At 64.6% G+C, this 13,106-nt stretch overlaps 1 protein-coding gene across 1 annotated transcript in view; it reads right to left on the reverse strand.

Moving 5' to 3' along the window:
- The window catches only part of COL5A1 (collagen type V alpha 1 chain), a gene marked incomplete at both ends in the record, with an annotated part of 62,847 nt that extends 52,730 nt beyond the window's left edge, over positions 1–10,117 (reverse strand). Inside the window, 6 exon segments of the mRNA XM_018056198.1 lie at positions 234–287; positions 1,114–1,170; positions 2,563–2,655; positions 3,386–3,460; positions 9,807–9,869; positions 10,076–10,117. Coding sequence (XP_017911687.1) covers positions 234–287; positions 1,114–1,170; positions 2,563–2,655; positions 3,386–3,460; positions 9,807–9,869; positions 10,076–10,117 — 384 coding nt within the window.

The raw sequence follows: 13,106 nt of genomic DNA on the forward strand, positions 1-13,106 counted from the left end.
GCTCATCCCCCCGTACGCCCAGCTGCCTGCACGCGGCACCACGCGGACAGGCGCAGGGTCCGAGGCCCTGAGCCAGGGCGGGACGGGAAGCAGCCCACGCGGTCCCGCTCCGGACCCCACGGCCGCTCCGCCTCCAGCTTTGCATCAGAGAGGGCAGCTGCCCCCACTTCCCTGACCAGAGGCAGTGACAGGGCTCCATCTTCCCGGAGAGAAGAAGGCCCCGGGGTACATACCTGAGGCCCCATGTCTCCTGGCTCGCCCTTCAGACCTCCGCTCCCAGGAGGGCCCTGGGGAGACACGCCTGGTTAGGGGGCGCCTGGCACAGGTGTACTGGCTGTAGGGGTGGCTAAGGAGGACGGGGTGGGGGTGGGACCCGGGGCTGCCCGCTGGTCAGAGCCCCCACAGAGCCCGCCTGCCGCCTTGGACACACGCCGAGGGACAAGCAGTCATTTTCCTGGTTTGCATCTTGTCCCGGGTTGGAGGGAAACCCTGGACGGGGGCGCAGGGGACCCCTGAGCTCAGCATGCGCTCGCTTCTCTCCAGGATGGATCTGCCCACCGTCCATCACAGCCGCAGCGCAGGGCCGTGTGTGGACATCCTTGTCCACCACAGGGCAAGATCGCCAGATGCTGGGAGGGCGCAAAATACACCCCAGGGCCAGGGGCCAAGCCCACCCCTCCCAGGGAACAGAGAGAGGACCCGTGCGCCTCGATGCCCTGGCTCCTTGCAACTGCAAGGGCCACACACACCCCCTGGAGATCCTTTCCCTGGCCCTGGGGTGCCCGGCACACGCTGCCCAAGGAGTCGGGCGGGAATCAGGGTCTGACTCATGCTGAACTAGTCTGGACAGTAAATAGTGGTCTGGATGGTAAATAGCCTCAAAAGAAAGAGGCTCGGAGCCCCCAGGGTGGTGCGGCATCTGATCATTAGCATCCACCTGCAGCCACACAGCTGCATAAGTGCAACGGCTTCCCTGCCCCGAGGGTAGCGCCGGCCTCTGGTGCCCAGGGCGCACCTCCCCCCACCACAAGAAACTCTGACCCGGTGAGCTGGGAGCCTGATGGGCAGGGGCCAGCGAGCGGCACCCACCCCCACACCCCCAAGATGACTTACCATGGGACCCGGTCTCCCAGTGAGACCCATCGGGCCAGCAGGCCCCCTCAACGCGAGCTGCAAGGCAAAATGGGACATGCTGAGGAATAGCTGGTTTACCTGTCCTGACAGGTGGGAAGGGGCCGGTGTGAGAGGCAAGGACAGGAGCCTCTGTGGGGGGAGGTCACAGGGACCCTGGACCCACCTCCTCCCACCCTCTGGGCTCCCGGCGACAAGCACCAACAGGCCGGCAGCCGGGTAGGTGCCCTCTCACCACTTGGGGGATGGGTGCCCCGAGCCTTGGGCTGACCCTTCCTTCTCCCCACCCGCCCCGCCATCAGTCCCGCACCCTCACAGGGAGCGTGAAACGCGGCTGCCCTGGGGGGCTGGCTGGGCGTGTGTTGTGCACGAGCTGAATCACACATTTTCTGAGAAGCAATTCCAGCGTCCAGGGGTTACATCGGGGAGCCTTCAGGGCTGAATGAAGTCCTTGCCCCAGCCACGGGCGGCACCCCTGCACCTCGGCCCAGGTGCCCACTGCCTGCCCGCTGCTGAGGCTTGCTCCCGCCTGCTTTCTCAAAGGGCTTCTTCCACACCCATCATGCAACTGCTCCCTGCGGGACGCCATTTCAATTTTGGAAGATTCTGCGTTACAGATCTCAGGACCCCGTCACCCACTTGGCTTCAATCAACACACCCCCAGATTCAAAGGCCAGCCAGACCGGCCCATCAATAAGCCCAGTGGCAGGGGCGGGCTGTGTTGCCCGCTGGCTGCAGCCCACGGCCATTTGCTCCATGGCAACGACTCTGAGCTCGCTGCCCTGTAATTCATCATCCACGCGCTCTGATCGTTAGCGTCTATCTGCAACGACAGAGCTACATAAATCTCGCCAAACGAGGGACTCCTCGGTGGCTCCTTGCGACGCCCCATTACGGGCACTCCAAGCAAGGACGGCCCACCCCGCCGGGTGGTATTTGCTCTTGTCGACAGCAATCAGCAATCTGGAGCCTCGTCAGTTAAAACACAATTCACTCATCAGCTCGTTTGCCAAGAGCAGAGTGGTAAGGAGGCTCCTTGGGACCCTCAGGCTGAGTGAGGGGCTTCGGAGCCCACCAGCTCCCCGCGCCCCGAGGTTCCAGCTCGGCCCAGCCCCATCACAAGGGGCCCCCCCAGGAGGACGTGGGCTCTGTCCATCCCAGAGCCGGAGGGAGGCAGTAGGTGGCTGAAGAAGGTGGGGTCAGCAGAAGCCAGAGAGGCTCAGAGGCTGTGTCCATACCTGGGAACCTGGACCCTCGGTGTGGACGAGGGACCCCTGAGAAGCCTCCCCCTCTTCTGGTGCTCACCAGGGCCCCCAGATGCACAAGGATGACTGGATACCCCCCGGGCCCCTGAGTCCTGGGTGAGCACCCCAAGTCAGCAACCCTGCAGGCTGGGCTCCGAGCTGCCCCCCACGCCCCAGCACCACTCACCCGGGCCTGCTGCAGGATGGCTTGAGCTTGGGACTCCTGCGCGGAGACCATGGGTCCTTTGGAGCCCGCGTCACCGCCCCCTCCGAACCGGAACTGCAGATGTAAGACTGGGGTCACTGGGGGTGCACGGACGTGGGTGTCCACTCTGGACCCCAGGGCTGAGGGTGTCCAGTGGCCTCTCAGGTGTCAACAAAACCTCGGGGGCGGGGGCTGGCAGCTTCCAGCCCCGGGCCTGCCCCTGCTTATTATGCCACCCGACTTCCCACACAGGGCTACCCCGTCTCTGCCCGATAATTCCAGCCCTGGGGATACCACCCTGCACCCACGGCATCTCTCCTGAGACCCCAGAGCCCCGTGCCAACGCCCATGCTGAGGGGCACACGGGCTCAGGGAGAAATGGACGTCAGTCCAGACCAGCCCTCCACACTCGCCCTCCTAGCCTGGGCTCCTCAAGAGGGAAGCGGCCCAGGTCCTCTGCAGATCCCTAAGGTCAGGAGCAGGTCACATTCAAGGAGGGCGGGGGTGGCTCAGGGGTCCAAGGGAGCGGGCAGGTGTGCGGTGATGGAGGCGGACGCCACATGGCTTCTCGCAGAGCTGAGCTCTGCTCCCACCCTGGACGCCGTCAGAGGTGGAGACCCCGACCTTGGCGTCCACCCTGCCGGGCCGGCAGGACACTCCCAGGAGCTATCTCCACAGGACAGCTGGAGTGGGCTAGAGCCCGTCTGGGTCAGGGGATCGACCCCCTGGAAGCAGCCCAGGGACTCCCCCCCCAGCTCTGAGCCCCGAGCCCGCCCACCCCAGCACCGCCCATAGGTACACTCACAGGCAGCATGAGCATGGTTCCAGGAGGGCCGGGCAGCCCGTCAGCGCCAGGAAGGCCTGGGCGTCCAGGGGGACCCTGCGGACAGAGGGCAGGAGAGTGGGTCAGGGCCCGGGAGGGAGCTGGACTGGGGCAACATGAGGGGGCGGAGCCAGGACCCCAGGGAAGCGCACTGCGAGCAGGGCAACGCAGGACCCGGGCGCAGGCTGGGTGGATCCTGAGCCCGGAGGAGGGGGCTTCACTTCGGGCTGAGGCTGAGGAGACCCCGAGCAGAGCCGAGGGGAAAGGCAGAAAGCCCGGGGTCTGTGATCCAGAGCGGCAGAGGCCACCCTGTGGGAGGCAGGCAGGGGCGAGGCATCGGGGCTTCCACGGCCCAGGAGCGTCCCTGCCGGGTGTCCCCCCTGGGCTGGGCAGCCCGAGGGCCCCGGTGCTGGCGGCTGAGAGGCCAGCTCATCCCCCGGCCCCTCGGCTCTGGGGGTGGAGCAGATGCCACACGGGCTGCGTCTGCTCATTTGGACGGACACAAGGGGCTGGCATTCCTGGGGGACGGACAGGGACATAAGGCCTCCTGAGCACTTCGAGGCCCCACCTCTGCACAGACGCCACCTCAGCACTCACCCGGCTGGTCCCCGACACCCCCAGCCCCCGGCAGAGCCTCTGATCGATTCTGGCCCCAGTCAGGCCTAGGGGAATGCGGCGCGGATGCGTGCGCGCCTCGTCACTTCAGTCGCATCCGACTCTTTGCAACCCCGTGGGGTGTATGTAGCCCACCAGGCCCCTCTGTCCGTGGGATTCGCCAGGCAAGAGTACTGGAGTGGGGTGCCATTTCCTTCTCCAGGGGAGCTTCCCGACCCAGGGATTGGACCCTCGTCTCTGACGTCTCCTGCACTGGCCGATGGGTTCTTTACCGCTAGCACCACCTGGAAAGACCCCTGCAACATGAATAATACGGCTTCTTGTCAAAAAAGTGTTTTTATCGCTCAGCTTTTCACGGAGGCAGACAGACGCCCAAGCAGCTTGCCGTGGGCGAGGTTTGCGTGCAGACGAGTGCGGCTCACACCCCTCAGTGAAAGAGACCGCCACTGGCCCATGGCGGGGGGGCCGGTGGAACCCGGCACGCAGCATGCGCTCACGACTGCAGCGCGGCGCTCCCGGGGCAGACGCAACCGACTCCTGAGCCCCGGCCCAGAGGACCAAGCACGGGGATCCACCCCAGATGGGCTGGGAAGGGCACGCCAGGCCCGGCCGGGCCCCCACCTGCCCGTCTTTTCCTTGGCTATTGTTTCACTCCGGGGCCAATCCCTCCCCTTGTGAAATGTGGCAGAACGCGGATGCCTGCGAAGCAGGATGTGAAGACTCCCTCTTGTTCCTCCAGGAGTAGCCAAGGATAAAAGCCTGTAGGTGCCCGGGGAGGCCGGAAGCACACACACCGAACACGCAATACGAATCTCGCCTGTGAGTCCACAGGCCAAGCGGTGGGGGGCGGTTCTCCTTTAAGGAGACAGGCTTGCACGCGTGTCCGGCAGCCTGCGCCTTCCCTCTGCTGCACGTGGAGGCCTATTTGCGAGCTCAGCCTCGCTCCTCCCAGTGGCCTCGGAGGTCCCCGCCCTCATAGGCTTGTCACTGAGTGAATCCGTCCTCCTCTGATGCTTGTTTGGGTCCAGTCTTCATTAGGGCACAGGCTCCTGTGATGAAGCTTCAGGCGTCTTTCCTCCCTCTTTTTTTTTTGGTTGAGCCACCCGGCACGTGGACCTTATTCCCACCCAGGGATGGAACCTGACCCCAGAAGGGGAGGCGTGGAGCCCAGCCACTGGACCGCCAGGGGAGATTCTAACCGTCTTTCTCAGGCAGGTGCTGAGAAGCAGAACTGCCAGGCCAGAGGGTCTCTGCAGTCCCCCCACCCCGACTTTTTATTGCTCATAGGCACAGCTAAATGGTCCTTGCTTGCCATTTAAAAAAAAAAAAAAATTCCCAGAGGATAAAATTTACTTAAAAAAGAAAAACCCAGGATGTGTTTTGCCAGCCAGACTTCCTCTTGGAAATTCTACCCTGACAGCTGCTCACCGCTGAGCTTTCTGCTTCTGAGTTGATCCGTGTGCCCCAGGGATGAGAGGCCATCCACGTAGTGTTCACGCCCATGTCATGCGGGCTCACGCATGTGTGTGTGTGTGCTGGAAACCAGGAAGCATGCTGGGGCAGCCCCTCACCCACTAAGACCCCCCTCCTGCCCTTTCTAAGCCGTGGGAGTGAAAATTCAGCCTCAGGGCCCCAAAGCTACTTCGCCCTTGTGCTGACATTATCAACTACACTGAAAACAATTCCCAAGAGCATGTTGGTAGACAGACAAAAGTCTGGAAACCCTGTGAGAGAGAGAAGGTTTGCCTGTGGGAGAAAACTCTCCCGCTTTCAGGGATCCTCCTGACACCTTAAAATCTGATGTGAGTCCCACAGTACACCGCGCCTGTACGCTCTGTATTCACCACTGCTCGAAAAAGCCGTCAGCCAAACTCTGCCAGGCCCTGGGGTCTGTGTCTCGAAGACTCTGCCCCCCAAGCCAAAATAGGGGTCTGCATCCCAGCCGCCCCGCCACCCTCCACTGGACTCGAGCTGAGGACAGGGCTGCTCTGTCCACGGCCTGTGGCGGACGCAGGGCACGGCCCAGCCACCAGGCTCAGGGCGACGTGAGAAGAGCCGCCCGGCCTTTGTGTGTCTTTTGATCAGTGCCCTGAGCTGGCCAGGCAGACGCTGTAAAGCACTGGTCCTGCGGGGCAGGTCACACGCAGACCAGCTACAGACACAGTGCCATTCCAGGTCAACAGAGGGCTCTCCCGAGGCCGTCCCGGCATCGCGCTGGTGCAGGCAAGAGAACAGACAGCTCAGACACTGTGAGAGCGGCTGCCGGCTCCAGCCCCGCTGATCCAGAGCCCGGGACTCAGCAGCAGGCGGATAGGGGCTCATGTCCGGCTGCAGAGCCTGGCCGCAGCCCGCAACAAAGAGAGGCAGCGGGGCTGGGCGGGGAGCGCCAGAGACCAGGCGAGTCTTCACGCTGGGATACGTTTGCTTTCGCGCTTCAGAGAGGCCCGGAAAAGGAGAGGAGCCGCATCAGCCCTCAGACCCTCAGCATCGGGGTGGTTCGCTCAGGTCTGCTCCTGTGCAGTCTCAGTTTGGGGGAGGCCAGAGGCGTTCTCAGTGGTCCCTTCCCAATCTAGATCTGAACACTGGCTACCCCTGCGGCCGGGGCCAGAGCCTGCGGGGGAGCCGCACCCCTCCCACAAGGACCCCCACCCACCACCGGCCTTGGTCACGCCCTGTAGCAGGAGGGGGCCGGAAAGTCCCAGACAAAAGATGTCCCTGACATCTTCTGAGCCCAGGGGGCCAGACAGACCTGGAGGGAGACACTGGGGGATTCTGCTTCCAGCCCGCCCCTCTCAGGAGGACCCCCACCCCGCATGCTCCTTAATATGAAAAAGGGTCCTTCCGGCTTCCAGGGGGTCCAGGGTGAACAAGGAGACTCAGGTGGCCCCAGCTCCATGCTAGTAACGCCTCATGACAGCACGGAGCGGGGTGAGCAGGTCACAGAGAGGACGGCCCCACCTCCCCCAAGGAAGGCCGGCATCACCACGGCTTGTGGCCGGGACCTCACAGAGACACCCGGCTGTGCAGAGCAGGTGACTAACCAGGTGTCCCGGGTTGGACGGCTCCATGAGCGACATCCCGGGCACACAGGGGCACTGGGGGGCCAAGCCCCACACCCAGCCCCCAGCTGGCGGGAGACAATACAATGCCCTGTCCTGTGGGTGGCCACGGTCACTTGCCACGGCCTTCGCAGAGCGGGGAGCTTCCCACAGGCCTCAGTGGGCGCTGCGTCCTGGCCACGTGGCAGGGACCCGGGCTGTGCCCAGTCCTCAGACCTGCACTTAAATCTAGCCAGCGTGCCCAGAGCCCACGCTCTGCAACAGAGAAGCTACCACAGCTAGAGAGGAGACCCTGCTCTCCACAGCCAGAGAAACGCCTGCACTGCCAGGAATACCCAGCACAGCCAAAAATACGTGGACAGATAAGTAACGTTACTTTCGAAAAAAAAAAAAAAGAGCGGCAGAGTCCCAGGATCGGGGCAGGCAGGGCAAGAATCGTCCAGATTCCCCGGCGGGCAGCTCTCACGGGCACGTGAAGCCAAGCAGGTAAGGGTGATCAAAACACGCCACCCCAAACACGCCACGTCAGCTGAGAACTCACAGATGCGGGGAAGGCCCCTGCCCTCCCCCAGTCAGCCTAACAGCAGGACACACGCTTCCCTTTGGAAGGTGGTGGGAATTCTGCAGCACCCCCTGCCCTGAACCAGGACGACCGGAAGCGGGCGCAACACTATCACTCGAGACGGACAGTGGGCACTCAGGTGAGTCTGCATAAACAGCCCTTCCTGAAACCACCCTTACCTCTGTGAGTTTCCACCCCTCCCACCGTGCATTTTGTAATCACTTCTCCACAATGTATTGTTGGTTTTTGTTAAAATGGTATATAAGTTCCCAAGTCTAACCACTCAGGTTTTCGCTTCTCTATGAAGCCCTCTGTGCGTGTGAAATTAGGAACATTAATGAGATGATTTATCTTTTCTCCTCTTAAGGTCTTTGTTCAGTTTAGTTTGCATGTCCCACGGACGAAACCTAAGAGGGAAAAGCCTCTCGTCTCCTCCACGGGGCCCCGAGGTCGCCCTGCTGGTGGGGGAACCGCAGCGTCCTGACTCTGCATCCGGTGCTCTTTCACAGCTAACGAGCAGACAACCAGGAGATCCGGGCATTGGGAGGGTGCTCGGCTGTGAGCAGGGGGGATCCTTGGAAGAGAACTGGGCCCCGAGGGTGGGCAGTGCTCAGCTCCTGGAATCAGCCCGTCTGCCTGGGAAGGGGCCCGGGAGGGCCGGGGGGCTGCGGCTTCCCTTCCAACTCCAAGAATAGCAAGCTGTAGAGCAGCTGATCTGTCTGCCCACCCCACCCTGGTCCCCGTCTCCTGGACCCTGCCTTGAACTCCAGAGAGCTCAGCTCTAAAAGGCCCAGCTTCACGGTCAGGTGCCTCCGCCCCCTAGATGTATCAGGAGCATTTAGGTCCTCAGCGCCAGCCCAGGGCCCAGCGCCATGGAGCTTGGGGAACACGCCAGGTGGACAGGTGGACACTCGAAGCAAGGCCGAGACTGACGGGAGACGTGGTCTGTGCTATCCGTGGCCCCGGTGGACGGCGTCCCATCCCACATCCAAGAGAGACGTCTGCTCTCGCTGACGTCTGAACCTAGCCCCACCCCTGGGTCCATCCGAGGATGCTCTGTGAGGGGACACGGCTGTCGCCCCGTCTCACACAGACCTGTGGAGCGAGCTGGGTTAGAGACGGCAGTCCGGGGTCCTGGGTGGGGAGGACGGGCTCCTCACCTGCTTGTCTCACTTATTCAGCGTAGCGGAGGAGGAAGCGGCATGGATGCATGGGAAGGCCAGGCGTGACTCAGGCCACCACAGAGCCAGGGCCCCTACTCTGGCCCCCAAGCCATGGGCTCAGGGAAGCAACACGGCGAGAGCCCGTCTGGCGCCCAGTCCGACCCAGCTGCCCTCTCAGGCCACGCGCCCCCTGCTCCGTCTGCGGGCAGCACCTCACGCCACCCGGAGCATCGCCCCAAAGCCCCAGCGCCTGACAGCCAGACACGCCCTTGGAAGCAGACCCCAGCCACATCCTCCCCGAAACCGAGAGGTCCCTGCTCCGCCCCGGGCCGCATGCCAGGCGTCACTCAGGTGCAGACACGCTCCCAGGGCCTCTAATCTGCAGCCGCACCTGGTTATCAGCGCTGAGTCTGGCCATGCTCACATCCGCGTTCATCAGACCAGCAGGAAAAACGACAAGGAAAAGGTGGACGAGAGGCACAGGGCTGCAGTGCCCCCAAGCCCCCACGAGGTGTCAGAGCGAAATCTCGGCGTCCAGGGCTCAGCCTGCGTCTCCCCTGCAGCCACCCAGGGCGGCCGGGGACGGCCCCTCAGACCCAGAGCAAGTTCTCCAGCGTCTGTTGCTTGATTTCTAACAAGGAAGCTGGAGTGAGGGGGAGGACACCGCGGGCCCGGGAGCCCCAGGCACCCGAGTGTGAGCCCCATTAACGCCCGGCCGCGGGGCCAGCACCCTGCACCGCCCTCCCGGAGCCCCCAGAGATTCACAGCCCAGCTCCTTGCCGGTGTTGCTGTCCCCAGCTCAGGGCCAGGCAACAGTCCACCCCTAAACATCAGAAGACAGCGGGAGCGGTAAGGGGTGGCGTGAGATGTGACCGGGTTGGGGCATTTGGGGAAGGACGTCGGTGCGTTGTGGTCACCTGCGCCTGTGAGGACGAGGCCGGCCCCCACGTGGGGGTGCCGCCCGGACGAGGCCACAGGGCCCGGATCCCAGGGGCTGTGCTTACCCTTTCTCCAGGGTCACCCACTTGGCCTGTGGGACCCATCGTCCCTGGAGGTCCTGGGAGACCCTAGAATTAAACACGAAGTCAGGCAGTTAAAGGCGCAGCCACAGGGTGGTGCCGCCTGCCCGGAGAGGGCGGGGGTGGGCGTAGGGAGCCGGGCGAGTGCCCACCCCAGGGCGTCCACCCCTGATTTCCATCCAGGAGCAGTAAGGGGCCTCCCTGCACCCCCGAGGACCCCCCACAAGTCACGGGAAATAAAGCAGGACACTCACCGCAGGGCCTTCGGGGCCGGGCGGCCCCTCCAGGAGCATGCCCTAGAAGAGACAGGGAGAGCGTCTGAGCCCCAGGACGGCCTCCTCGTCCTGAAACGCGGGCCCGGCCCCCCAGACCCAGCCCCGGGACGGCTTCCCGGCTGGCCGGCCCGCAGCACCGCGGCCCAGGCCTCCGGGTCCACACCCCCTGCCCGGGCACGGGTCTGGAGCAGCAGCCTCCGCCGTGGGGCCGTGGCGGGGGCCGCGGTGACTGGGCTCTGAGCTCCTCCAGCCAGAGGACAGAGGGGGGCCAGCCCCCAGCCCGACTGCTGGCCTCCTGTCCCCGGGGGCAGCACCCAGGCAGGCCTCCGCGATGGCAGCCCAGGAGGCAGTGACCCCAGGCCGAGGGCGCAGTGAGGGCGGAGACGGCAGCCCAGGAGTTCAGGGGGACAAGAGGAGGAGGGGCCGCAGGCCGAGGCCGCTCAGCCAGGCCGCGCTGGGCCCCGCCCCCTCCCTCCTCCGGCCCCGCCCCCGGCCGAGCCCATGTCCACGCGGCCTCTGCCCCGGGCCTCGCTGTCGGACACCAGGCCCCTGCAGACCAAGCCTCGTCCTCCCCACTGGGGCGCCCGGACATCGGGAGGATGCAGCCGGTGTCGCCCGGTGTGCGCTCAGAGCTGCGTGCCCACGAGGCGCGCACACGGTGCTCCTCCAGCCGCCTCCTCACTCTCGGCCTCCCTGCCTCCTCTGACCACGGCGGCGGAGCGGGCTCAGAGCTGAGCCGCGACTGAGGGAGACAGCCCTGGCTGCCACGCCACGGACACACCGCCTCTGTTCTCAGGGAGCCGGCGGGCGGGGGGGCCTCACGGGAGGGTGGCGGGCCTGGGGAGAGCTGGGGGCCGCGGGATGGGCGGGCCCGGCGGAGGGGCACCTGCACTTTCCCAGGAGCCGGGAAGGGACCCGCGGCCACCACCCCACCGAGGAGCGTTCCCAAGACACAAAGAGGGGGTCTTCCTGCAGAGGCCCCAGTCCACACCCGCCAGGGCAGGGGTCTCAGCCTTAGCCGAGCCCCACACAACTCTTCAGGGCGGGCTGTCCATCTGCTAAGCAGCGGGGCCCAGAAAACCTTCCTTAAACCACGGAAGAGGCTGGACGCGCCTGCGACAGGCCTTCACCAGGTGACTCAGGCCACTGGACGGGGAGACGCCGGGTCTCTGAGGCCCCAGCGCAGCCTGGAGCACCAGGTCTCATTGACCTGAGTCCCCCCAACCCTGGGGGAGTCCTGTCCTTTCAAGGAGCCCCCGGCAATGCTGACCCACGACAGTGGGTACCGGTTCTCAGTGGGAAACAGTTCTGGTGGGAAATGTCCCTGAGATGGATGGATGGAGAGAGGCGCTGGTTCCAAGAGCTCCGTGGACAGCGAGTCACATGCCCCGGAGGAAGGTTGCTGGGCAGGTGGGAGAGAGCAAGCAGCCCCCCGACCGCCACGGGCTGGATGTGTTAAGACCACGTCCGCCGTCTCCCCAGGCTCAGCCCTCTGTTTATGGGGAGCTAAGACTTGAGGACAGCCGGCGATGCTCCAGGCGAGATGTTCCAACTGCTTACATGGTGTCCCCAGAGGGACTGGCCTCGCCCCACGGGTACTCTGAACATGCTAGGGGCTGGGCTAGAGGGAATGATGGGGCCAGAGTGCATCCAGACGGCCCCTGGACCAGGCTGGACCAGACGTCCTGCAGACGCACTGTGCTGGACTGCTTCTCTGTTCTCAGCCTGCGTCTCCGCCCACCCTCTGCGGTGGAGCCTGGCAGCTGGACACCCCGGGCCCCTCCTCACCAGCTTCCATCCAGACCTGGACACTACGGCCCTCGAACAGGGGCAGCCCAGGCCGGGGGAATGCTCCTCTGGACTGAGATGCCGGGCAGGCTCTCCCAGAGTCGGATGTCCTAGTGTCACGATGCTTCATGTCGCCAAGCAAGGGGCTCCCTGGCCTTGGGCCCCTATCCTGACACCCTGCCCCCTTCCCCTGCACCCCCATCCCTCACCCTCAGGGAGCACCGGAAATGGGGTGTCCTGAGCCTGAGAACAGGCTGTGTGTGCCCAGTGGCTGCAGCCCCACGGGAGCTGGGACAGGCCAGGGGGTGGGGGAAGCGCAGAGCACGGCCATCACCCAGGCCCTTGTCCTGACACCCCGGCCATGGGCTCCCGGTGCCTCTAAGGGGGACGACACCCCAAAAGAACCTTCCCAGTTCCACGGAAGGACGGGGACTGCCTCAGTTCCCATGCCAGGGGCCCCGGGATCGGGGGGCCCTGGAGCCTCCACTGGAGTCACGCCCTGGGGTCAGCCGCCAGGACCTGGGTGCTGGTGGCAGAGGAAGCCCGAGCCCTGAGCCCCAGGCCGGTGACCCTCCCGCTTTTGGAGGGCGTGTCAGGACTGGACCCTGGCAGCCAAGTCCTCCCCGCTCCCGCGTCCAGAGCAGCCTGCCGGCCCCCAACATGCGGCTGCAGGGCACCCCTCCTGCCCATCGCCTGGCTCCTTGCCCGCCCTGGGTCAGGGCCAGGGCCTCAGGCTACGGGGTGGGCCCTGGTGCTCCCAGCCAGGCACGGCTCCCTGAGGGCAGAGGACGTGGGACCCTGCGAACACCCACAAACCCACGAGGGGCACGCGGAACTTCTTCCCAAGGTTAAGGCGTTATCAACAGTCATTTTGCTCAACTTGCCCCCGGCCCCACTGCCGGGCACAGGGCAGTTTTATTCGACGGGAGTTTGGGAGTGGAGCTGTTTTATTAAATCCCCTAGAGGGGGCTGAAAACCAAGCTCGCCTGTTTCACCAGCTAGAGGGAGAACGGGTCCTCCCTGCCCTGGACTGGCGGCTCCAGGTGCCCACTCGACCTGCTAACCCCCTCTGCCCTCCCACATGGGGGCTCCCCTCCCTATGTGCATTTCGCAAAGTGGGGTGTCCTGCCCGAGAGCACCTGATTTCTGAGCTGACCCTCAGCCTCTTCTGAGGGTCAGAGGTGGTCCTGGAGCGGGCAGAAGGAGGGGCTGAGGGTTGGTT

This window comes from Capra hircus, chromosome 11, assembly GCF_001704415.2.
Source record: "Capra hircus breed San Clemente chromosome 11, ASM170441v1, whole genome shotgun sequence".
Lineage (NCBI taxonomy): Eukaryota > Metazoa > Chordata > Mammalia > Artiodactyla > Bovidae > Capra > Capra hircus.